Here is a 26,787-nt window from a genome sequence, read left to right on the forward strand (position 1 = left end):
TACAGCCATTCAACGTACAATTTGCATGCTTGTTCAGCTGTTATCACTAACCCTTCTGTTAGGAAAGTGTCCTGCAGTGGGTGTCACCATGTTATATCACCTTTGAAAAACTGCCCATTTTGTACTATCATTGACACCGGGCATTAAGCAGCATGGTACAAGAGAAAGTGCAGAACAAACTGGCTGATTAATCATGTGTTTGGTCCTTTATCTTCTATTCTGTCACAAATCTGTGATTCAGACAGTCGCATTTTTTGCATGGCCTGTTTAATATTGAGGAAGGTTGCTGTGGGTTTGGGCTTCTAGAGGGATCATGTCCTGAGAACGGTCAGGCTGTGTGCTACAGATATTCGTGCTGTGTTTTATTCATGCCTTCAGAAGAGTTAGCTCATCACGACAGCAGAAAACAGCCTCAGGCAGAGGGAGCTGCATCTCCAGAGCTCCCAGGGCAGCTCACCTGAGCTCCAGCTCTGCACGCTCTGGGGCACCATGAGCTGATGTTTTGATGCACTCAGGCACTTCCCTACCTCCTTTGCCTACCTTAGTGCTGTACATGTCTGTGTGTTTTGTCATCTTCTCAGCAGGAGAACTCCTAGGTCAAGCAGTGTGAACTTGCACTGCTTGAAAGGACCCCCCAAGGCTGCTCAGCACCACATCGGGCTGGCTGGCTTCCTGACCCTGCCCGTCTGTGTCATGCAAACAAACCAGGGTCATGGGCTAGTTGCTGGTAGTTAGGCTAGAGGTCAAGTTAAGATTTATGCAGTGATCTAGGCACAGTTTTATTTGCTAGAGGCTGCCAAAATGTTGCAGTCTTCTGGATAGAGAGGATGAGGTTGTGATCCAACCTGGGCTGGCAGGAGCAGTCACAAAATAGTGCCGGTATGTTGTCCCAGACCACTTCAGAAAACCCAAGCAGGGGGAAGCTGAATTAAAAACCATCCAGCCCCATCCCGTGCCTCCCTGCAGGTGCCTTGGAGGCAACATCCTGAGGTATAGCCACAGCCACACACAAGCAGGGCGTTGCTCTGGCAAGGGCTGGGCCTGGGGTGCTTCTGCCATCGTACTGCTGTGTGGAGCCTGACTGCCATCCAGCTACAGGGGAGCAAGGCCAACGTGCCATGTGTCTTATCATGAGGGATGTCCTGGCGAGGCCGAGCACGGTCCTCAGAGTACCAGATGTGAGGAGCAGACCCTCAGCTGGGTGCCCCCGGGACAGCCGGGTGCCTACAGGACGTGTCCTGGGGTGGAAGGGAAGGGTGGTGGGACAAAGCAGAGGGGGAATAAAAGACACTGCGGGCCTGAGAGAAGTACCCAAGGCACTGACAACTTGTGTGGGTTTAGTATGTCTGTTTGCAGTGTTATGTTATGTGTTTAGAAGCTGGTTGTTTCCATAATAACAGCAACTGCCATATGGCAGCGAGGAGGGTGGTGAGAGGAACGCTTAAGGAAACACAGTATGTTGTTTGACATGTGTGTGCTTCTAAAGGAATAACGTGTCTCCAGCGAGTGCTGCTGCTCCAAACAGGCTGGGGGATCTGCTGCTCTCGACAAAAAAGCCCTCTCTGTTTGTCCTGGTGCGATAGCAGTTAATGAGGCCGGCCCTTCTCCCATGTATTCCTGCATATAGTACCTGCAGTTGGCAAAGGACTTGCTTTAACAGCAGGATGGTTCTGGGTGCAGAAAAGACCCCACACAGAGAAAGACTTGTAAACATGACTGTTATGGGGAGATACTCTTCTGTAGAGGAGTGTTGTGCGAAGCTGGAGCCAGCTAGATGCCATGTACTCCATCCTTAGGTTGGTGCTCCGCAAGTAAATAGAAATTTTGAAACCTTTGAAAATATGTGTTTTGCAACAAGTAATTAGTATAGAGTGGATTCTACGTTTCCAGAAATTAGGGTCACTTTAGTGCATATTTGGGAAGGAACCAGGAAAGTCACCACGAATTACAACTTCTGCTCGTCAGTGTATGATTCACATTTCAGGGACTTGTAATTTGCTCCTCAAATTCCCGCAAACACTGCCCGTCTGAGTGGTACCTTTGCAGAGTACATGCAATTCCCCCATGGAAAAATGTGAAGTTATTCTTTTATAATAGCTGAATGGTTTTTGTGGGGCTTTTACCTACATCAGTTCTGTAAAATTGGCCTGTCATGTTTGAGACTTAAGCTATTAATTATATTTGCACTTGGATACCTGTGACGTGGTGGGAAGAAGTCATTTCTAATCTGGGTCATCCTTCTGCACTCACTTTCAATGTTTTAAACTCCTAAGCAACCCCAAAGGCAAAGCTCTTCTCATTTTCATGCTTCTCTTCTCTTTATTGCCTCTAGAGAGAGATTACTGCAGCATATGCGAAAAGCAGCCGATCGGAAGGCTTCTCTTTCGGCAGTTCTGTGAAACTCGACCCGAGCTCGAGTGCTGCATTAGGTTCCTCGACTCGGTGGTAAGTCCCTTCTTGTGATATTTCGCGGTGCTTTGTGGCCCTGTGCCTCGGCAGCGAGCTGAGGAGCAGCGCTGGCAGGGCAGGAGGAGTGATGTCCTGCTCTGAAGGCACAGCAGTCCCTGCCTGCCCCCTCTCTGCTGGACCGACCTGTGTGATCAGCTTGGTGCTGTTCTGGAGCTCCATGCTCGATGGGCACACAGCTCTGACCTCCAGAAGTCGTACTGCCACGGGATGGGGTTTTATGTCTGACGCACCTGAGCAAGCTGCTGGAGGTGGAGGGGCAGCGCTGCACGCAGGCTTGGCACCAGCCTCAGGGGACATGAGCCACCGCAAAGGGAGGAGCCCAGCTCTGGGCTGGCAGAGCCTGCGTCAGGCCCAGGCACGAGCAGCTGGGTGGCAGCGAGTGACGTCTTTTGGTATCGGGATGTCTGCAGTGCTGGGAGGCACTGGGAGGAAAGGGAAGATGATGAATGGACTGACAAGAGGGGATGAGGAGTGTGATAATAATATCTCACTCTTACCAAGCCTCTCCATCTGTAGATTTCAAGGTGATTTATAAAGGGCATCCTGATCTTATCTTGTTTTTTTCAAATAGAGGCATGAGCTGTAGAAGTGACTTTACTGAGGTCACCAAGAAACTCCTGCCAAACCTGCTATTGAAGCCCAGCTCCATTTCCCTCTCCAGAGAGCTCCCAGCTAAACCGGCCACCAAGCAGCCCCCACAGCCCCTGGAAGGACCTGATACTCATTCCCAACCTCGCAGCATTTGGCCATGCAGGAGAAGCTGCTCACAGTCCCAAAGTCCTCACTGGCTTCCTTGCTGGGAGCCTCCTGCAGGGTAGGGCGGTGGGGAGCCAAAAGGCTACACCCCACCAGGCTGGCAGATGAGCTGCCAGTTGTCATCGCTGAGTGCATGGCCAGGGGACTTCGCTCTCTAGGTGGCACTAAGTCAAAAGCAAAGCAATGCGTACCAATGGGAACAGAGCTTTTTTTTTTTTTTCTTTGTGCTGTGGTTGGCTATTCTGAAGTATAGGCAGATAGGGAGGTTACACTGAAGTTGTAAAGGTAAGAGTTTGGAAGAGGACATGTCATCACTTACAGCGTGTATTAGTACCTCAGCACCTAAAACAAATCTGCATTGCAGAAAGCATTGGAGAAAGTTCTTTAAAATCAATTTCAGCTGGCATTTTTGGTACCATCACAACTTATAAAATCGTCTTTGAACTTCTGTAAACTTTTTGACTTGATTAACATAATTTAAAACATTTTAATGCTTTTTCTATACATTTTTATTAGACTCCTTTTGCAATTTGATTTCACACTCAGGCTGCTGAATCATAGCAATGTGTTGTAAAATTGGCTTTTTCTTTACATGGCTTACAGCAGTGCTGAAGCAGGATGGCATTTGGCTTAAAGTGTTACTTGCAGTCGACATTAGGTCTCCATTCTACTGAAGTTACAAGTGACAGAGCAACATGCTTCTGCAGAAGGTTAAAAACACTCCACCTTCTGCTTAACAGTGTAGAATTACCTGGCACCGAGCGATCAAAGAAAGTACACAATCAACTTCACAGGTAAACCAAAGGAGGACTTCATTTTCCCAAGTGCATGTGGCACACCCGTTGTTAAATTGCAGCACTTTGACTCTTAGGTATGAGAGGCCATTAGAGGATTCACAGATTCATTCATTTCATGATGTGAACTGATAGTCCTTCTCTGGGGATATACCCAACATCAGCTTGTCAGGGATTTCCACACGTCAGCAGAAAGTGTAGTGTTTAGCTTTAAATGACAAGCCGAAGCATTTACCCTCATACTTCTGCAGGCTAAAAAAGGCAACCCTTCAATTAGCATGTCTATGGAGAGGTTTCTGTGAGAGGTTTTGGGTGGTCACGGCTTCCACCTTATACTCCTTGTGCTGGTTGTGATTTTCTCCAGTGTCCTAAGTCCTCGACTTAGCCATCGAGGGTCATGAAAGGACCACAACTGATAGATGCTTCATGAGGTTGTGCTCAAGGCAGGTGGGCAGGAGGACGTTTTGAGTACCCTGACCATGTTTATCTTGCATCCAACCATCATCTCCTAGAGAGGTGCCTGCCCTAATGAAACATCGATTTCATGGACAAAATGTTGAGCTGTGTGGAGGTCTGAATATTTGCTGTATTTAAAAGCTAATTGACAGCAGCCTCCTTTGTCTGTTGATTTCAAATTCTGTGCAAGTTTGTTCCCAGCCTGTGAAAATCCCTGTATTATCCAATGTTAAGGTCTAGCAACACAGCCCATAGCCATTAAATTGGATGATCACTACTGAAATTCACCCAGCAGGGTGACACTGTGTTGAGTGAGTAGTGGGACTCAGGCCAAATCCTATGTTAGGCAAAAAAAGTCCTGTAACGAGACCAAAAGTTTGACTTTACAGCCCTACTCTGAGACCACCAGGAATGTGAAACCTCTTGGAGACCACCTGCTGTAATAAGCTCTGAGCAGAAAAAGCCAAACCTTCTGCTTTCTTTTGGCTTAATTATTTTTCTAATATAAGATGCAAAACTTAGCTTTTCTTTGTTGTATCAAATTAAATAATAATAATAGAGGTAAATATTTAGCTGTTCACCAGAGGGTCAGAGAGCTTTCTGTGCACTGAGAAGCTAGCCTACCTCTCTTTTACAAAAAAAAAGGTGAAGCCAAGAGCACAACTAGGTGACTTTACCAGGTCATGCAGAAGCCAGTAATTGATCCCTCCTCATTTTCACTAGTTTTTTCTAACCAGTGAACTCAATTGCCTGCAAAGAAAGCAGCAACTGGGACTCTTGGGAGGAAACCAGAAGCTGAGTCAGGCACCCAACAACCTACCAACGATTTCCATTTCCATACTTATGTTTGACCAAGTTTTGCAAGAACTCTCTCACCCCCTTGCTTCCAAAGGCTGGTAAAATCAGCCAGACCTTGCAGACCAGAGTGCATAAAGCAAAAAAAATCTCCTTTCTGCTGGACATTTATTTCAGCTGTTAGGTGGAATAAGGAACCTGGTCTGATGTAGTCTCCTGCAAATCTAATTTTAGCAGCATCTGGTGGTGGTTTTTTTTTTTTTTTGCTTTGCTTTTTGTAAGTACAGTTAAGCTGTTGTTAGGCTGGCTTTCTGAAGAAAAAAAATTTGTATCATTGCATTCTGCATGTGTGTAGGTGTGCATCCGCTAGTTCCCTCTAAACCTTGTGAATACCTTGGCCAATTTCAGCCAGTAACTGAGATGAAAGTGCCCAGAGCCATGAAGTTTCTGCCTGTCTTCTGAGAACAATGCTCAGGAAATCACAGTCTGTAGTAAAACGGGCTATAGCAATATGTGGTTTGTAAGCTGTAGGTCCCCACATTAAATGATAAACATGATAAAAAGGGAGATCCCCAGGGCCTTGCAGTGGGGTGCTGGAGCTGTGGGGTCAGTGAGTGGCCGTCAGCATGGCTGTCCATCTGGGAAACTGGGCAGTGGTGACCCCCTCTGCTAGGCCACACTAATATTATAAGGACAGAGAGCCATCTCTTGCTGTGGGTATCGTGCAAACAGTTTCATGACTTCACTAGATAAAATATCTGGTAAGTACCAATGGTTACAACTTGTGCTTCTGAGTACGTGTGTGATTATACACACTGCGTGCTTATCTCTGAGCACATAAACACAGAGATCACCCATGAGTAGCTCACCAAACTCTTATGTAGCCATTCGGATGAACGAACTGTGCAAACATAATCTATTATCATTAAACGGAGCTGTTTTATGATTAAATCAGCTCCCCATAAGCCCTTAACAAAGAATTCACACACAGCCCCAGAGCACACTTTGCTGTGCTTACAAATACTTCAGCAATGTCACGGAGCATGGTAGCTGTCGAAGGACAGACATTACAATAAAGTGCTGGGGGATTTATTTCCCCTGCTAAGAGGCAGTTCAGGGAGCAGGTCACCTATAAACAATGTTTTTTGCCCAGCCAGCCTGTCCAGCAGCACAAGAGGTGGCACTTCAGCAGGGACCCCCCCTCCTTGCGTCCCCTCCTCAAAAGGGGGGCCAGCTCCCCACATTTCCCTCTCCTCTCTTCTCCTCTGACTTTGGTGTGCCCTTGTACTGAAGACCTAACTGCAATCCCATTGACTCCCTTTCCTGTTTTGTTTACACGCACTCATCATTTCTGAATGTATAATTTTCATTCTCAGGGGATGGTTTTTAACAGGTTATTGTGGACTAGATTTAGCCTAACTGGAGGGAGCTGGCAGCAGAACATGGTTAATTCTGGTCAAGGAGAATGAAATCTGAAGTTATTTTCTCTCTAACCTGGACATTGCCGTTTTTTGCATTGAAGTGCATGAGATGGAGGAAAATAGCCCTGGTGCCTCTCCACGTTGGCTCTGCTGATGTTATCTGGGGCCGGGGGTGAGGGGCACCATCACCTCGGGTGGAATTTTCAGCTGAATGCTTCACTAGACATTACCCTTATCTGGGGTAAAAGGATGAAAAAGCATCCATTTAGTGCCATTTGTAAAAAACGTGTCTCCCTGTTAGGGAGGTTTCGTTTGGTTAAGTCCCTTGCATGGTATATAAACCATCTGTGTATGTGTGCCTTAAAGCTGTTCAAGGCTTTTTCCATCAGAAATGCCAGTTTGTTGATATCAACAAACTCATTAACTCAAAATGTGTTTTTAAACAGTCAAAAGGGCTCTTTTTTGCCCTGCACTTAAACATGAAAAATGTGGTTTCAAGTTAACTTTTCATTTAGAAATGTGAGTTATTATGAATCCCAGCTGTTTGGTTTTTGCCTTCCAATTTTCAGTCACAGATTTTAAATCTCAGCGGAGGCAAGTGCAAGGAGGGTTGTTTGAGCACAGGAGCAATAACAGGGCAGAAATTGGAGTCCAAGGGAGGAGACAGCAGGCACTGCAGCAGAGAGAAGCTGATTATAACAGAGGAGGATGCTGAGAAAGTGAGGGTATGAAATTGGGGCCAAAACACCAGCAACATCCTGCAGGTGCCCAGGAGCTGGCTCCCCTGCTCCTGACTCCCACTGAGAAGCCTGAAACTGGTCTGGTGGAAGCATCCGTTCCCAAGTCCACCTCCTGTTAGGTACAAGGGTCTGAATCCTGTGGCTGTGCCTTACTGAACCAGGTAACCAGCAGCTACCTGCTGTGGGCGAGAGTCCACCTGGATCCAGAGCCATCCCTTAGGCTCTGTTTTTCATTTTTCACAGAGTTTTAAGCCATACAGTTTCAGGAGCTCAAAGAAGGTTTAGATGATAGTCAAGGACTGGATAAAATGATGTGGTGGAATTAAGGTTGCTCTTGTGAACCTCCAGTGGACTCTGTGCCTCAGCCAACAGAGCAGACTTCCATCCAAAGTGCTCTTTTTTGCTCAGTGCTCTGGCAATGTTGTCTGTTAGTTGCAGTCATTCCCCAGCCCCATCTTGGCCATTCATGAGCTCATGGCCCCATCCCAAAGAAGGCCACCAGATGGATTTTGCTCCTTTTCCTGGTGGAAGCATATTTTCCCATCCCACCTCGTGTGGCTTGTCCCAAGGGTAGCTGTTTCAGAGGGAGAGGCTCTTTGCATGCCCAAGTGTCTACTTAGCCAGGGTTGCTTCTAGGGAAGCAGGAGCCACCTAAATAACGACTACCTCCATAGCAGGAGCCAAAAGACAAGTTAGCAACAAATGGCGGCCAGCCCACATCCTCTCGCCACTTGGACCGAAGGAGCCGTGCCTGGCCGCTGTAGGAGCCTTCCCTGCAGCTCGTCCCATGCAGTCAGGGTGATCGTAAATCCTCCTCTCCTTTATGAGCTATGAATAGGGCCCTGTCTGACCTAACTAGGGCATGGAGAAGCTATTAGACTTCAGAGCGGGAGCCTTGAAACACATGCCTGGATTCATCAAAGGAATAATGGAAAATATTTTGCTCCACGTGGATTTTAGCTAACAATGTTATTTCTAGCAATTAGGGATTTTCAAACTGTAGCCGTGCTTTTGAGTATTGTGGAAGAAGGGGATGTATTTGTGATTTAAGCACAAGATTGAGAGTCAAGTACTTTGGTACGCTTCCCAGGCATGCACAGAGGGAACATGGGGAAGCCGCTCTGTCTCCCTGCGTGTAATTCTTCCTGCAGTAGCAGTCCATGGCTGAAAGCACACCAATAACTGGAGCCGAATAACTCGAAAGTGGCACTGAAGGGAGAAATAATAACAAACTTAGAAACAAAATGAAACAGGCTTCTAGTATTTGAGCTACAGTGAAATCAACACTGTTCACAGTTAGAGTTTATAGTTCCTTTTCACACCTTTACTTGTCTGTCACTTCCTACCTTTACCACCATCCTGTAGCATCTTCTGGGAATGTCAAAAGTATAATTGAACTTTCTTTTTATTCCTTCCCAACTATTTTGAGATAGAGTTAGACACTGTGCGTATGTGTGTGTGTGCTTTTAGCTCTTCATATGTTGAATTCCATCAGGAAGTGCATTTTGAAACACTGATCCAATTACTGCTAAAATTCTGTCTTCTTCAGATCTGTCCTGATTTGCTTACTGCTTTACAGTTTATGGAAAATTTGCTTTTGTCCAGTGTAGGACAAAGCATTAGACTTGCAGTCCTGTCATAAAACCCCTAGTGACTGCTGTTGTCAAAGGTTTGCATTGCCAAATAATATCTTCAGCAGGGCATTCTATTAAGAGATTTCTGAAGCACTTTGACCCATATTGATACATGGACACTACTGTTATGGAGCAGTCTAAACACATGAGATCTTGTATCCAAATTTGTGACCTGTTTGAGAAACTCACATTTCTTCACTTCTATAACTTAACATCTTGTGTTAGCATTCAACTTCCCAAACAGTCATCCTGTATTTGCACAAATTCAGCTCCAGAAGAAGGCACTGATACTTGCCTAGCACTCACCATGCATACATGCATATTTGGCATTTCAAATCTCCATCCTGCAAGACTCAAACTGATGTAGCCTCTCTGATCAGTATTAGGTAATGGGCACAGATCCATTAGGAAATCTGGTAGCCCAACTTCTTTTGGCCTTTTCAGAATAGTATGGCAGAATATTCAGAGTCTCAAAACAACTGAAGGAGAGAAAAGTGGTCATTATTGGGTAATTTGTAAGTAACATTGATTTGAGGACTCAGTAGATCTCCTAGAGGCTTCCATGACAAGGCAATGCTAAGGAGTTCTTCTTTTTTGTCAGTCTCCTGCAGAGAAAGCTATGCTTAAATACAGTAATTTTCTCTTAAAATCTATTATTTCAGTTATCTTTTAGATGAAAAACTCCTAGTCTGTGTATGAACCCAACTATAATCTGTACAGGCCAAAATCAGATGCAACTCTGACCTTTCAAAAAAAAATTGTTCTTTCTCTTACCCTTGCCATTGCTTTATGCCCTAGCAACGACTCATGGAGAAAATTTCTGTTAAGATCCCATAAACAGTTGAGAGCATCCGTGCTTTAAGAGCTGAAATGACCCATATTCAGATACCATCTAAAAGGACAGGAAATTGGATGAAAGATGTTTTTTTAAACCCTTGTAATAAGTTTTATGAGAACATAATCGGTTCATCCCCAAAATGGCCACTAAAAGAGAAGTGCTGCTCTTGTGGATTTTAGCTTTCAGTACATTTTTCATCAGCAATACATATATATATATTTTTTTACTTTTATTTTTTGCGGTCACTGTCATTTCCCAAACCAAGTCAGATCGTAATTCTAGACTGTTCAAGCAACCTGCTAAGTATATGTATAAATACATAGCTTTAGACTTAAGCTACAATAGCTAAATCAGCACTGGCCAGATAGACGGGTAATAGTATTATTACTACATTGTGGTTTTCATGTCATTCCTGGGTCTGCTTGGCTAGGGTATCCATTACAGCCTTCCTTCAGATTTATTGTATCAAAGTCACAGCAGCGCATATGTCTTTGAGCGGGCAATAGTCCTGAAATTTGCTCTTCCAAGTGTTTGCCAGTTCAGTCTGATTTACCTTTTTTTTTTTTAACTTCCTCCTCATTTATCATCTCAAACAGCTTGTATTGGACCAGGTTACTTAATTGGTTTGGCAGGATTTTCTAGGAACCTTTTTCTAATACGAGCAGTCATGAAAACTGCTAGGCTGACTTTTTTTTCCTGGAAAATCTTTTGATCCTAAGGCTAAAGCTTTGTACCCTGGGCAGTGCCAAGTCGGAATGTCTCTAAGAATTTATCGTTATCATTTAGTAACTGGGACTTCACGCAGCATGTTTTTTCTTCGAATGCCTTCCATGATTACAAAACTGTAACTAAAGTGATTCATGTCTTAGTGGTACACAAATAATACTTTGCTTTATTTGCATCCTGAGAAATCTGCTTAAGAAAGCAGCTCTCAAGTCTGCCTTCTGGAGAGACTGAGTCCAGGATCACAAAAAGTGATGGAGAAATCTTTCTGCTTTGCAGAAGGAGTGTTAGACCAAGGGAAGATGTAAATTAGTAGAAAAGACCCATTGTTCAAAAAAAGACAATCTACTGAAGGAATTCACTTGGTGCTTGAAATACCACAGTGACAAGAGTTAACAAAAAATCACCTTCTCTAGCACTGTAAGAAATAATTTTACCTTTTATATACAACTTGCCTTTAAACAAAAACACAAAAAGTTGATGTCTCTAGTTACTGGGTGTTTTCTGGTCACTGTCTTGGCAAGGCTATGAAATATAAAGGAATTAAATTATGCGGTGTTAATTAAGATACATCCTCTCAAAAAGCATATCAGTAGGGTTTGTTCAAAATATAGTGGAAAGGTTTTAAATTGATTGTGTGTATGGGTTTTACTTCCATCAGAAAATGGTATTTATTCTCCAGATTCTTCAGACAGAGTGTTCAGTTAAGGCCATATCCAAAATGAAGTTATACTGCTGAAATATGAGTGCAAATATTGACAATTTCTTTATATCTGTTCCAGGCAGAGTATGAAATTGCTCCAGATGAAAAGCTGGGAGAGAAAGGAAAGGAAATCATGATGAAATACCTCACCCCAGAGGTAAGGGGCAGCCAAAGTGGTGTTACGGAAGGAATGCTGCAAGGCACACCTTTGCTAAACAAGGTCGTTATTAGCTTTGTAATATAATTTTAGAGTCCTAAAATTTATGGTGGCAATCTCCAGTGTATAAACCTGCAAGTCTTATACAAACACTCAGAGAGAAAAAAATGTATTTCAATCCACAAATTGGTTTTTAAAGATGCACTTGATTTTACTAGGAGCTTAATTCTTCTGAGGATGAGCAGGGGGCTTCTCTGGTCTCTTCGTTACATGTGAAGCTCTACATCTGTGCTGTATGGGAAGACACCTTCGCAGCTGTTATCAACAGCTGCCCGTTATTTCCTATCTGGTTCAAAAGCAGAGATGTTTCATATACAGCTGTGCAGAAGACACCAGCAGAGATGGTCTTTGATAAAAAACACCTTGGTACAGTAATACCATTCCTCCCCCCACCAGTTGCCCCAGGGTAACCACGAGCATGCAAGATTGAAATTGTGTGATGGGTTTTGGAGCTGAGAGGTGATATTGCTGGTTCTTGTTTCCACCCCTGGCAGTTCCTGACTGTGGCATCTCCGGGCTGTCAGAAGGAAAGGAGCTCGTGGTCACAGCTTTGTCCACAGGGTGGCACTCCGACCAGAACTACGGATTCTCTGCAGGAATTTTGGACAGGCTGCACTGAGACTTACCCTTTTGGGGTTCAATCATTTGCTGGCCACATTTAACCTTTGCACTAAAGTCACTGCCAGTAAGCAATAAACATCCAACTTCAAACACAAGAACAATCCTAGGATTTTTCCTAAGTTGCTTTAATAAGAGTAACCAAGATGTACAATCACTGCTTCAACTTTTTTTACAAGTGAAATACATTTGACCTTCAGGAAAATAAATTGCATTTTTGGCAGATGTCTTTCTAAAGCGTTTAAATGGTACAATATGTTTTGGAGGTGCAGGGGTAGAGCAGACCACTCTTTTTTTCCAGTCATTTTCCTACAATAAAATTCAGTGCATACTTTCAGTTATCTCAGACTGCATTTTGGGATCTGGTTTCATTTACTGAGCCTGGCTAGTTTCATGTGCAGCCATTTAGCACTGCCAGCGTGAGTTCCTGCTGCCCATTCATTAGGGGCATGAAGTTCTACTGGTTTTCATCCACTGAGGTGACCGTTTGTCTTAAAATTCCAGAGGAAAGAGGAACAAATACAGAGGGAAAATGTTTCCCACTGCTCTAGTCATCGTCAGGAAATGGAGAAAGGCATTTTGCTGGTATCAGGGATACTGAAGTTACAGGATAGTGCTGTTTAGCTTCAGCTAAGTGCAGCTGGTCTTGGTGCAGGTTTCCAGATGCCAAAACCCTTCAGTGCTGTCCCGTTGTGCTCCTGCCATCCCTGTCCATTTACCAGAAGCCCCATAGTGCAGCAGAATCACATGGAGTAGTTTAGTGAGGTCAAGGACTGTGCAGCGAGGACCAAGCTGAGACCAGTTGCTTCTTCATCAAGAAAAAATGGTGGTGTTGCAGGAAAGGAAATTAATGGGACTCCAGAGCTGGCATTTCCATTCTCTGCCATGCTCTACACTTCATGTTTGACCTGCATGCCTGATTTCTCAGTACTTAAAATGGGTGCAGTCTGTTCTGAAACTTCTGTGGTGTTTGCAAATTACCTTAAAGTCTTAGGGCAGAAGGGAACACAAAGTTATGCTCCTTCTGTTGTAATCTAAAACTGGCTCCCTGGTGATTATGCTCTAATTTCAGTGTTGCTTTTTTTTTTTTCCTTTTTTTTTTTTCTTTTCTTTCTTAACGGGAAACTTCTGCTTCTTCTCAGAGGAATGTTTAAACCATTCTGTGTGTAGTGGAAAACACTTTCTAGAGGCAAGGTTGTCTGTGCCATTGCAATGGGTTGACTACTAGTTTTTCTAATATAAGTCTCCCCCACAACTAATGTGTGAATTTCTAGAGCAAGGTCTGGATTATGCCATTTCATTCTAGTTACCTAACAAAGGTACTCAGATTAGGAGTTCAGATCCTTACTCTTCTTTCTAGCCTAGAAAGAGAAGTAAAAACTTCCAAAGGACAGAGGTCCTCTCACCCATTAGAGGTGAGTGATTCAAAGACAGTTTAGATGTCTTTGCAGTCAAGAGGGCTGAATCTGGGTCCAAATGTCCTTGCAAAATACCATCTTGGCCAGCAATGAAATCATCGTTTCATTAGATGCCACATTTCCTCATTTAGCTATCAGTCCCTTGAAAGATACAAAGAGCCACTGATTCCAAAGCCTTCAGCTTTCAGAGGAATATTTCTTTTAAGTAGGTGTGTGTCTATGCTTCAAAGAACCTCATTGTCTTGATATAAAAACAGTGTGACATACAGCTTGACTGATGGAATAAAATGATAGGTTTAGTTCTTGGACAGACAATTCAGTCTTATAATGTGAGAAGTATGTTTCCCAGGGTGCAGGATCAGAAGCAAAATCAAAACAAAAAGTAGACTTCAAGCTCTTTAATATTTATAAATGATTTTTAGTTCCTACTTAGTTTTTAAAATGTCATACATATTTAACATACAATGTGTCAGTGTATCATCATTCCAAAATGCAGTCATTTGCATAGGAACATGTGCTTTATTTAATAAAACATATACTACTTGTACAGCAGAAAGAGAAAGAAAACATTTCCCCAGATGAGTAGACATCACACCAGCACTTACAACCTCACGTGGCTCGTGCAGTCGCTGTCAGTGAGGTGTTACTACACAGTGCTGCAGTGAGGAAAGCCAGGTGTGTGGGAGCAGGGAGTGCCCACATGGACAGCTCTAGTGAGAGCATTTGGCATCAGTCCTGAAGCAGCTAAACAAGCCCAGTGCTTATCGAGATGGCTGAGTGGGGAGGCACTTTTTCATATAATCATGACTCAGGCTCTGCACTGCTTTAACATCCTGGGCATCCTAGGCAGCAGGAAGACATCAATATTCCCTCTCTCTTGTCAGAAGTACATTGAAACATCCATATCCAACAGGCCATTCTGCATTAATTGATGGGAAGGAAACGTAAGGCCTACATGGGATCGTCACACTAATGATGCCAAGACAGAAGCTTTTCTATGGCTTCCTGAGCAGCTTCGCCTGAATGGTGAACAGGAGACAGAAAACCCACAGAAGAGAAACCCACCCTTGACACATGCTCTGAAGAAGTCTTAGGTTACTTCTCCAAGCAGGTCCCACTTTCATTAGGCCACTTTCAAGGCTATGTGGGGATGAGTGCTGGTGAGAGGGCCTCATCTGTCAACAGGAACAGTCTTGTGCCCAGCGAGGCATGTGCCACCTCAGTGCTGTGATCTGAAAGGAAACCCACCCGCAGGCTGTCTTTGCTTTACAGGAGCAACACAATAGTTGCCACACTGGCAACATCAAGATTTCTTGACTGCAGCCTTGCTTCTTCAAAGGAGGCTTTAACAGTTTCCATGAAAAAGGCACTTAAAGCTGCCTTCTTGACTTAATAAGCCCGTAGGGCAAAAGTCCAACCCACAGGAAGTCTAAAATTTCTGAGGTTGTGAAATATGATGGTAAAACTGCTAAAATGAATTGGTCACAAATATTTCTTTCCTGACTTTTCCTAATCTCAACAGTTGAGTGGGAATGTTTCAGATTTAGGTTCCAGTTCTGTCCGTAAATAGAAAAGCCCTCATTGCTTCGTGGAACTGTTGAGTTTAACTGAACCCAGCCTGCCTTCATTACCTGGCTTCTTCTGGTCCTGCAAGAGCAAAGAGATATGCTTACCTTTGTACTGCTCTTAAATTAGAGTTATACATCTGTGTGCAGTAATTTTGCCTTCCTGCCTGAAAGCCACCATGCCTTACTCTACTAAATCACTAATACATTGTTTTCTTTTTCCGTAAAGCATGCACCTTGAGATACCTTGAGAGACACTGTATAAAACTAAATTGATTCAAAATGGCTATTAACACAGTCTCCATATGCCATTATAGTTTATATGTGGACTCAGCTGGGTACTAAAAATGTTCCTGAATAGGATGTCTAATGTGTATTGTTATGCCCATTAATATGCTTCACAGAATGTGAAGAACAGCAGCAGCATTAGTTTTCTTATCTGAAATCCTGTTCCGTCTCCTTTCCTCCAGGAAATGCACAGTATAAAGACCACATTTTCAACGTCTTTCTTTTCTGCAAACGGTTAGGTGGATGCAGCAACAACCTCCTTACTCCAGTCTAAGCAGAGCAATGGGTATTTTGCTAAATGAAAATATGTCTTTGTTTTTATGAACAATTATAGGATAAGGAAGGGTGGGAAAAGTCCTATGAAAGGGAAACTAGCTGATCAGCAGTGCCTGGCATTCCACTTGTCTACTGGTTAAAAAGTGCTCTTCTCTTACGTCAGCTCTTTCTGGAGAAGATAATATATATGTAATATGGGTGAGATGAAATTAAAATTATTTATGAGCCCTTCTACTGGACAACGTAATGCTGCTAAGTCCAGGCTCCTGCTCACAAACACTCTTTCTCAACTCAGTACATTGCCAGAGAGTTGTTTTCTTTTTGCACACCGTAGCTTTAATCTTGATGCCAAGGAGCTTTCCTCCCGTTGCTCTCTCCTTGACATTTCTTTTCCCCTTCCTATTTTCATCATGAAAATAAATGCAAACTTCGGCACTTATGTTTCTGAGTGAGTCATCTTCTCTGATCACTAAAGGCTTCCATCTCCCATAAGGAAAGTTTCATGCATCACTTCTTAATGGTTCTGGCTGAATCCCATTTGTGGAAGGGCAGGTCACACCATACCAGGAATCAGATTCAAGTTATGAGACCTCTTCCTCTAACTGTTTAGTTTTACTAAATGCCTTCTAGGGAAGATGTTATAATTAGTTATTGGAGTGGCCAAATAAAAGCTGAATGTCACTGTAAGTGAAGCTCCGAAAGAAAAAGAAAAAAAAAAAAAAAGGAAAAAAAAAAAAACTACACAACATTAAGCTTCTGTAAAGCAATCTGCAGAGTTTCATGTGAGAGAGAGGCTTTGTGTTTTGAAAAGAAAGCCTTCTGGGACTCTTTTCTACATTGTTATGTTTCTCGTGCAAATTCAGCTTATATCACTTATATCCAACAAATCATCTCTGTCCCCCGTAAGCTTATTATCTTGGCGATAAAAGGTCAACACAATATCACTTTTCACCGGCTACTGTGAATGGTCCCTTAAGGCTTTGTCTAAGCACTATCTTCAGAGCTAGTTTTCATTTTTTTCTAAACTCCATGCATTTCTCTAAAGACCCAGTTGAAGTAGGAAAAGAATGAAGTGCCTGTCTGTATACAATGTGTTACTTGGACTTGGAGTGGGCCAGAATTATTTACTCGCTTAAAATGTTATTCACTGCTTCCACTGGGTTCCTATTAGAAGACCTTTCAGGATGCTAAATACTTAAGTAGAAATCTTGGCCTTACTTGAGCCATGGAGAGTTTTGCCATTTAATTAATTGCCCTGGGACTTTACCTTGTGACTCAATGGATTTCTCATCTCCCCGTTCTATTGACTTCACTACTCTACAGGCACCATTTTAGCCACAGATGATAGCATTACTTAGGCCTTTGCTTTGCAGCTAGCATAATCAATACATAATCCAGTCTCCAGAGAAATCAATAGATAATTCTTGTTGTTGTTACGGAGACAGCGCAATCGATATCTCTGCTGATCACTATGTCTTAGTCCAGGAAAGTACCCTTCTCAGCTCATCTTTCCAAAGTTCAATTCTGGGAAAATATCTGAGCAGCGGAACAGCAACCTTGTTACTCAAATTAATGCTTTCTAATCAGAATTTATTTTAATAAGCATTCTTCTGTCACTGCAGCCAGGCTGTAATATGGTGTGTCAGAGGAATCCAAAAAATCACAGTGTTGCCTTGATTAGGAGTTCCTTTGCTGTGGTCTCAGACTAAAAGACATTTTCTCACGGTTTCTTCAAGTCCTATTTCCTCATCCTTTACCCACTGTTTATAATACAAATGTTAGTTAACTAAACACTTACTGAGCATTTCTGTCTCTTGCGATGGTGCCAAACTGCACAACAGCCTCATGGAAACAACACGGAGTCTGCTCTATCCTGGCGACACTTCCCCAGAATAGGTTCTTGAGCAGTCCTCAGAGCCTCGTCCTGTATATTTAAGGAGAGCTGCATTTGCAATGCACTTGCTCAGGCTGGTTGAAGGCTTGGTCTGGGGTCATTAACCACACTGGTTTTATCCTAAGCAGTGTTATTAGTTGAAGGTCTGCTTTTCCTTCCCTGTCATTTTGGAGAGGTTACACCCCCGCGTTCACAACTCTCATGTGGAGAAGACGCTTCTTAACTGTTTGTCATTTGTGGTCAGGAAAATCTTTGGTCAGTGGGCAAAAGCCTTCTAGCTGCTCTGTGTTTGCTGGAAGTACTCTGACTTGACCCTTTGGAAAATGGAAACTTGCTTCAGCTAATTCATGTCAACCGCACATGTAAACCTGGCTCACATCTGTCTGCTGAGGGAGGGCAGGCCCCCCAGGCTGCTATGACTCCTCTCGGAGAGTAGCCAGGGCATCTGAAAAGGCTGAGGACACTCTGCAAATAAAGAGCAGCCTGCTCAGGATTATCTGAGTACTGAAAGGATGTACTTGTCTGCCCTTGGCTAATGACTACGCTCATTATAGTTTCCTTCTGACTTTTCCAGGGGGTTATCTTTTCCTTATCCCATCTGCATACCCCTCATCGCTTATACTTAGTTCATGTGGCTCATCGAATGGCCAGATAAGTTCATTCTAAGCCTTTAAGGTTCATTCAGCTTCTCAGATACAGTCTCTTCTATCTGAAACGTGTCCACATGGGAAAAAGGAATCAGCCTTTTCCAGCTGTCTGAAACACTGCCTTGTAAGACATCCAAGCAATCTGCAGGAGGTAACTTTTGTGCATTTGCGCAAAATGACAATAAAATAGACCTTTGGTGAGTCTGGTTTCTTGCACTCCCAACACACGCAGTGTAAACTTGGCTGGTCCAAACACGGGCAGGCATTTAGACAGGAGAGATGAGGAGCCCAGAGTGACTTTGAGGGTCTCATTTTTTAGATGATTGAAGTGCAGTGAGGTGAGTGGCACTCTAAGTGTAATGCAGAACACATTAAATGACATTGCATGGCATATCCACGCAAATTTCTGTGGACAGTTTCTCAACAGTACAGGAGTCCTTTGTTAGTCCTCCACAGCAGTTCAGTGCACCCATTGCAACTTGCAGCAATTTTCTTGGTTGTTTCAGCTTTGGGTTTCTGAAGCTAAAAGTAGAAGGGTCAACAAATGTCTTTTTGAGACATTTATTTGATTTATTGTGCTAAGCTCAAGCAGTAGTAGGCAACTGGGCACTTGACCTCTACAAAAAAGAGGATAAAGAGACACATGATGAAAATGGAAGTTAAACATACCATATTCCTCATATGGTTCCCTAACAGTAGAGATTTAGGATTCTGGAAAAACAGAATGATTTCCAAAATAAATAAATAAATAAATAGATCTGTTGACTATGAATGTATTTTAGAAGTAACCCAAATGTTTAAGTTATGGAAATGTGGCACTTCAAACTATTCCTTTTTTTTTTTCTTCAGTAATGCAACTACACTTACAAAACTCACTTAACCTGCATGCCAAGCCTCAGCTTGTAAGTTAATTTGTTTTATTTAATCAAGCTAGAGTCTGACCTGAGTCAAAAATCAAGCATATAGCAAATTTATTTTCCTAGCAGATGCTGTTTGTCCCACAAGCAAAGCAGAGGAAGAGTGGAAAATGCCACTTCAAACAGTGTGTCCTCTCCTACAATAAATGTCTTCCCTCTCAATTCTTTGCTGAAGGCAATTACCATATGATTGTTAATGGATTGTGTGACACAGGTGATTAGGGAATGCCCTGTTTTTAGCTGTGCAAGATAGATTATGTTTGCTTTCCTGGGTGTTTCCAGTCTTTCTGCGAGTAGTCCACTCTTTCCTGACTGATGTGATGTTTATTTAATTCACTTCTTAATCCTTTTCAAGGCCTTCCCAAACTCTCTGCTGAATTTTCATTTCTTCATTCAGGTGTTTCCCCAGGATTTTGGCCTAAAAAGGTGAAGGCAAATTCTGCAAAATCCCCACTGCAACTGATAGAGCACGACAGCCACTGACTTAAGTGCAGCCTGGCTTAGGTCTTTATGCATGAGTTACCTTCATCCAGAGCAAATAGATCATGGACTTCAGTGTGAGGATGGTTTGCAAGGGAAGGATTAGTCATGTTTGCAGGCTTATATTTCAGAAAAGTGAATTCAAGCAGGGATCTGTTTGTTTTCCTACAAGAAAGCCATTCAATAATGTTGAGGTTGTAAATGTGTGTTTATAGATAGAGGGATTTTTTTAATGGAACAAATGACATTTGGTTTACTAGAGGAAGCCAAACTAAGACTGTTGCAACATAAGGTTGCTTGCTAATGTTTAGGCTATCCATCAGTGAGGGAGGACATTAAAAGGTAGAAAGGTTCTGATAAGAGGCTGGACATTGGATGCTATCCAAACGTATTAAGCACACATGACCAGAGAAGAAACCTGAGAACAGAAGCTTTCAAAATTGACCTGTCCTTTTTTGCCACTAATGTTGAGAGTACTATTTGCTTCCAAAAATGCTTGATCAAACGTCTGCCTGCTTGTAGTAATGCACTAGGGCAACGGTTCAGCTGGGTTGCTAAAAAAAGATGTTACCTTCTGAACTAATGACACTTCCAAGGACTGTGTGAGTAGCCTAATTTTGGCTAGTATTAGACTTCTTTTCTACTCTGTTTCCCAAGCTAGCCCCCTCACCCTACTGACAGCTACTGGCACTGGTTAGTTCATCTGTTTTCATACCTTAATCTGTTTGTAAAATTCTTTTAAAAGGGGAAAAATGCAACAAAAATTCAAACATACATTCCCTTCCCTCACTTAAAAACAAGTTTATATAAAACAATTTCAGCTATTTAGTTTATGAGCACCCCTAAAACAGTAAAGCTTTGTGTATACACAAAGAAAGAATAGTTATTTAGGGGTAAAGATACCTCTATAAGCAGGTTTCCAAAGTGTTTAAAACAGTGTGGGTGGAGAAGGACTAGGGTTTAAAGATACTAAAAAATATCTTGTTAAGCACTTCTTGTGAGGCCCAGTTTTGCACTAATTGAAGTTAAAAGCAGAGCTTCCGTGGTGACCAGTTTATGTTCTTAACGTAAGCGGTACCAAAAACCCCATAGCTGGTTGGGATTGCGGTGAGTCTTTGTATTTAATTGAAGAGTATAAAGCCTGAAGCCGATTGCAGGACTTGCAAAAGAAGCTGATGAGACAACTACATTTTGTCCCATGAGAAATTCTGTTATTTCAAAATTACTTTCTATGAGGCTTTGAGTGTTTAAGATTTCCTTTGGTCACCTATAGGAGCCAGGAGGAAATTTCTCCTTCTTGAAGGCAATCTTTTCCCTTCCTTTGTTGCTCTGAAATGTTGTGGTTATGCCCCCAGATTCTCCAAATCAAATAATTTAACATTCCAATGAAACCGCTCTTTGGATTGAAGATCTGTATTTGGGGAACATTTTGACTCATACTATTTGCGTAGCAGTTACTTGTTTGCCACCATCAGGAGCAGAAATATGGTTTCTAGAAAGGAGCATTTTGTTTTCAATGATAGCAGCTACAGAAAGTTCTCCTGAGCATGGGAACAAGGAGGTATGGCTAGATAGCAGAGCCTGTCGGTGAGTAAAAGGAGAGCCATGAAAAATGCTTTGTATACGTTTCTAGCACTTGTTAGAAAGGACACCACGGTGGCTTCTAAGTTCTCCATGGTTCAAACCTGCAACTTGTACCCCAGCATCAAAGAGGAAGAGTGCTGGAACCCCAGAGAGGAAACTTCTCCTGTTCTTACCCCTGGGTTTGCTGAGGCCCAAGAGGCACCCCAGTGAGTCTGGAGCAAGCAAGTCTGCCTGGAGCTAGTGCATGTCTGCTGCAGTAAATAAGTTCATAAACTGAGGTTGTTAGCATTTTGCGATGGATTAACACAGCCCCTCCAGGCAGAAGAACATGTTCAGCTGTTTGCTGAGGGCTCTATTGTCTTCAGCCATTGTATGTTTCTGTGTCAACAAATGTTTTGATAGCTCAGTAGAATATGAGGGAAAACAGATTCATCACGGCTCCAGATCGGTTTGTAGTTACAAAACAAACCCCGGAGTTGATAGGCGCTGCTGATTCGGTTCATTTAGCTACCAGCAAGTCATCCCGCCCCCAGCACTGGGGCTGCCATTTGTCTCAGAGACACAGCACCAGGCTGTTTCCTAGAAGAGTGGGCCAAAGACCCACTTTTATAATCCTGGGTGAGGTATTTTGTGTGTTCCCACTGCCAGGGCTAGTGTGATTGGTTTGCACTGGGAGCTCTGTAAGCTGTGCCTGGCACTATGGGCCCCCCATTCTCAGGTATAATGTCTGCACACATTATTAATAGATAAATAGCTACTAATAATACAGCTGCTCTCCATACTCCCCATCAACCTCACTGCCAATTCCTTCATCTGTCATCTCAAAGAAAATATCCTGGAATTATGAAGCCTTGTGCTTTACTGGTTTGCCTCATACAGACCCAGATGACTTTGTGGTAGGAAAAAAAAAGGAAAAGAAAATGCAGAAGTTGATTACTTAAAATGTTGCAGCTGCTCCTGATGTAAAATTGGCTGCTTACTACAAATACTGCTAAATATGAGCAGACAAGATCAGACACAGGGCAAGAAAAAAAGAATGTTCCAATATTTTTGGGCATAACACCAAAAAGAGTCAGGAGACTGTGTGTGCTGTGATAGTACTGCAACCTTTCCTTCACCAGGTCAAAACGTGCCTAACCTGGACTTCCCAAAATCAAACTACTGCCAAGACTCTGCTCTATCTCCCCTTCTTTGCCTTCCCCTGTGTTTTTCACCATCAGTCCCTTCACGCTTCCCCTCTGTCTTTCACCAGCTGCGTGGCTGCTGCTTTCCAAGCTCAGGCTGAACCTTGGGTGCTGCTGGCCTGCCTCAGCCCAATGCAGGAGGAGATGCCTCTGGTAGCTGCCAGGATGACTTATGTACATCTACCCAGTCTCCTGTTTGTAGTAGCCACTTTAGTTACAGTCCTCCTTATGGCTCCTTATAAGTGATAGCCTCAAAGGACTGAGGGCAGTCACCCCTGATAGTCACTACCTGTCCTGGTAACTACTTGCTGAGCCTTGCTCAGACACCTGGGTGAAGGCAGTATTTATTTCCAGGCTTTTGTGTATGGACTCATCACGTCATGCACCACCTCACAACAAAGTTCATTTCAGCCTCATCCTTCCATAGTTTTGAGGTCTCCACTGGTAGCAAATCCATGTAGAGATTTGCAAAGAGATTATATGTGGAAAATTGCTGTCAACCGCTGACAATACACATATCATTAAGACAGAAGTGCTTGGAGACAGATCAAGAGAAGTTACAGCTTGAACTTTTGTCCATTGACTGAAACATTTTTAATTGTTTTAAGCTTGTTTGTTGTGGAATGTTTTCATAACCTGAGATGTAACATATGCTGCACAGTGTTTGTTTTATGCAAGTGACTTTTAAAATAATTCATATCATTTCGATATCATGGCTGCATGTCTGAAACTTGCCGGGAGAGCTGTTGTATTTATAACCACAAAGTTAGTACGAAGTCTATTCACTCTAAGTGTGGTATCTTCCTGCTCCATATCATTTTGGCAGTGATGAACAGTCGTGTTTTAAGATACTATGATGACTCACATCCACTGGCAAGAGTTGGTAGAAAATGCAAACCTGTATTTCTAGGTTTCTATTTCTTTTTTCAGTAATTGCAAGCTACAGATTGACTGATTTGGGGAATCTGAGCATCTCTAGCTTCCACTTATCTCAGTGAGACTTCTTTGATTTTGGTCACAGACCAACACTTCTGCAAAACACAATTCTTAACCACCCTGTTCTTCCGCTCACTGTTCCTTAAAGTACTGTGAGATTGCCACCTATTGCCTCGTGAGGACTTAGTTTTGCAACGGAGTTTTAATGTTTTAAGGTTCTTGGAAGAAAAGCGCCATGTAAGGATAAAGTATTGCCATTATCCCTCTGTAGTAAAGATCTGTTCTATTAGTTCCAACGTCAGTCTGACCGAAGTCATTGCTATCCCTTTTTGTGCTCCAGTTAGCCAAAGCTCAGGGTTCTGCAATGTATTTCTTTTTGTAGGAGACCGTGGTGATTGAGATAAATGTCTTTGAAGCAGGACTGTTCTTTCACAAAGTAGATTCTTGTTCCTAAGGATCTGCTCTGGGCTCCATGCAGTTACTGGAAATAATTGGAGTTGGTTACACCCAGACACCTGCTGCTCACCCCACCCTGGTTTCAGAACGGCAAACCCCAACTGACGGAGTTAGCAGGAAAATACTTTTACAGCAGCTAGCTGGCTGGCTGCTTTCACTTCCACAGACTTCGAGGCACCACATCTGGACCGAAGTCACCCATTTCAATGATTTGGCAGTTCTATCTCAAGGAAAAATTAGAACAAATAACACGTTTTAAGGAAAAAGTAAAATTATAAGAGGTTTCCTGAATGCCTCCCTTGGCACTGCCAGCATTTCAGCTTGTTTTATAATGAGCCTGATGAGCTGATTTTGATCGATGAGAGGTGAGGTGTCCTCCCCACCATCAGGGAAGTGTAAGTACCATGAGAAGTGTTGCAAGCACCATGTCAAAGGCAGAGGGAAGGTCCTAGGAGGAGGCTTACTTGTTTTCTGTCCTGTTCCATTAAGCCTGAGTGGCTGACGGGCTGAGTGAAGTAGCCTGCAGCAAAACTTACAGAGCTGTCAGAAAGGAGAGTTCACATTTTAAAGTATCGTGATACAAGGTGACACTTAAAATAACAGATAATGGGGAGCTATGCAGCCTGGAAGTTTTCGTGTGAGTCTAAACCGGATTTCACCTCTTTTTGGTACCTTTAGTGAGGTGCCAAGTGCCATGAGAGGGCTGGTTACAGGTGCAGCACGCACACAGCTGCGTCTGGCAATGCAGGACAAACCAGGCTGTGTTCCCATTGCGGTGCCCTCTGCGCCCACCAAGAACTTGCAGTTTTCAAGCCACTTCTGGAACTGGAAGAGCAACTGGGAGACCATCTTTTGTCTTTTAAATCAGAAAAAAAAATGAATGAAATAAAATTTAGAAGTGCAGATTTTTTTCTCAGAGTATTTCCTGGCACTCAGAGGTAACCGTGTAGCCCTGTCCGGTTTTCTGCATGAACACCAATCCAATTCCTAGCTGCATTTTTTTTTTCTGAAAAATTAAACAAGAGGGCATCATAAACTGAGATGTTGCTTTGCTGACAAAATAAATATAAGAAGCTTTTCAGTTTCTGACCGCATGTGAGAAGATACAGGAGAGAGGAGATTTTGGTTAAAATCTGGTGAAAGCAGTTTGGGATTTTGGCCTTTTATTAAACTGTCGGGTCAAAAAGAAAGGTAACCTGATGAGAGAAAAAAATGTTGTTGGATCAATTTAAGCACTTTTTGCAGCGCCAGAGTCTTGGGCCATGAATCTGGTTCCAGTCCCGTTAGCTTTACACTGGTGTTACTCTGTTGACTCGGTTGGCTTCATTTCTGATTTACATTAGTGTAAGTGAGATCAAAATCACTTTCTTTGCCTTTGGGAAATAGAATAGTCAGGGAAAATAAAAGATTGTACTTGTTAAAACTACTCGGTGGTTTGTTTTTGAATACAAGGGAATGTAACAGGTTTCTGCAGGTGTTTCTGAAGAGTTAGCAGAAAATCCTTTGTCCCAAGCTCAGATGTCTTAATGGAGGTGCGTGGCTCTCGTAGCTGCTGCGGGACATTTAATACGTTCAGAAAGGTGTCTGTTCCCCTGTGAAAGCCAAGCCTGCTTTTACAGCCAGGACCCACAATGCAGTAGGAGAACAGTGCTAATAACCACGGCATCGGGGCTGCAGAAACCTTTTGCACCTCCCCTGGGAAGAAGCAACTTTTTCTTCCTTAAGTGGCCAAAGTGTTACCTTTGGATGATTTCGCTCTTGGGATCCAAATGCTTGCTTGTGCTCATAACCTGTGCTTCCTAATTGTTCTCCAGGCGAGCGAAAGTAGGTTGGTGGGCTGGGTTTGGGTTTGCAATTGTTTCTGGTTTTGTTTTAACATCTGCAGGCTGTAGGTATGCACAGTACTCAAAACAGGGAAAGGATTATTTGATGGGGGCAGTGGGAACAGTGAGGTCTGAGGGAAAACCTCAGGAAGGGTTGTACAAAGACTCCCTAGGACTCCGGGCAGGGCTGGACAGGTTTGGTTATTCTCACCCCATATGCATGGGGAATCTGCCCCTACTCTGCTCTGAACACAAAGGGCTGCGTAATGACAGTCCCTGTCCTGCTGCACCTACAGATCCCTTGGAAATGATTAGCCTGAGAAAAAGGAGTTTTCTCTTACAGAAAATGAAGTGGTCTAGTAAAGTGTTTGCTCTGCACTGGAAGGCTCTAGTCCATGTACAGAATGTCAGCGTATTTGTGTGTCTTTACTTACCTTGACATTGTTAGCTTGCTCCTGATACGTTCAGAGGAAGCAAAGATTCAAAGGTCAGCAATGAGTGGTTTTGAAAAACCAAGTGGTGACTGTATCTCCCACAGATGTGGAGAAAGGAATCAGTTCATGCCATTTTTAAGTACTTCCACATTGTCTTACAGTTTCACAGAATCACAGAATCACAGAATTTCTAGGTTGGAAGAGACCTCAAGATCATCGAGTCCAACCTCTAAGCTTACACTAACAGTCCCCACTAAACCATATCCCTAAGCTCTACATCTAAACGTCTTTTGAAGACTTCCAGGGATGGTGACTCCACCACCTCCCTGGGCAGCCCGTTCCAGTGCCTCACAACCCTTTCAGTAAAGAAATTCTTCCTAATATCCAACCTAAAACTCCCCTGGCGTAACTTTAGCCCATTCCCCCTCGTCCTGTCACCAGGCACATGGGAGAACAGGCCAACCCCCACCTCTCTACAGCCTCCTTTAATGTACTTACACAGAGCAATAAGGTCACCCCTGAGCCTCCTCTTCTCTAGGCTGAACAAGCCCAGCTCCTTCAGCCGCTCCTCATAGGACTTGCTCTCCAGGCCCCTCACCAGCTTCGTCGCCCTTCTTTGGACCCGCTCAAGCACCTCGATGTCCTTCTTGTAGCGAGGGGCCCAAAACTGAACACAGTACTCGAGGTGCGGCCTCACCAGAGCCGAGTACAGGGGGACGAT

General features: G+C 43.2%; 1 protein-coding gene across 2 annotated transcripts in view; it reads left to right on the forward strand.

Annotated features, from left to right (window-relative positions):
• GRK5 (G protein-coupled receptor kinase 5) overlaps positions 1–26,787 on the forward strand; it is a 172,963-nt gene that overhangs the window by 101,477 nt on the left and 44,699 nt on the right. For both annotated transcript variants that reach the window (XM_038181479.2, XM_038181480.2), the window contains exons 3-4: positions 2,333–2,445; positions 11,409–11,486. In XM_038181479.2, coding sequence (XP_038037407.1) covers positions 2,333–2,445; positions 11,409–11,486 — 191 coding nt within the window. The remainder of the gene's footprint in view (positions 1–2,332; positions 2,446–11,408; positions 11,487–26,787) is intronic.

The sequence above is a fragment of the Anas platyrhynchos genome, chromosome 6 (genome assembly GCF_047663525.1).
Source record: "Anas platyrhynchos isolate ZD024472 breed Pekin duck chromosome 6, IASCAAS_PekinDuck_T2T, whole genome shotgun sequence".
NCBI classification, from domain to species: domain Eukaryota; kingdom Metazoa; phylum Chordata; class Aves; order Anseriformes; family Anatidae; genus Anas; species Anas platyrhynchos.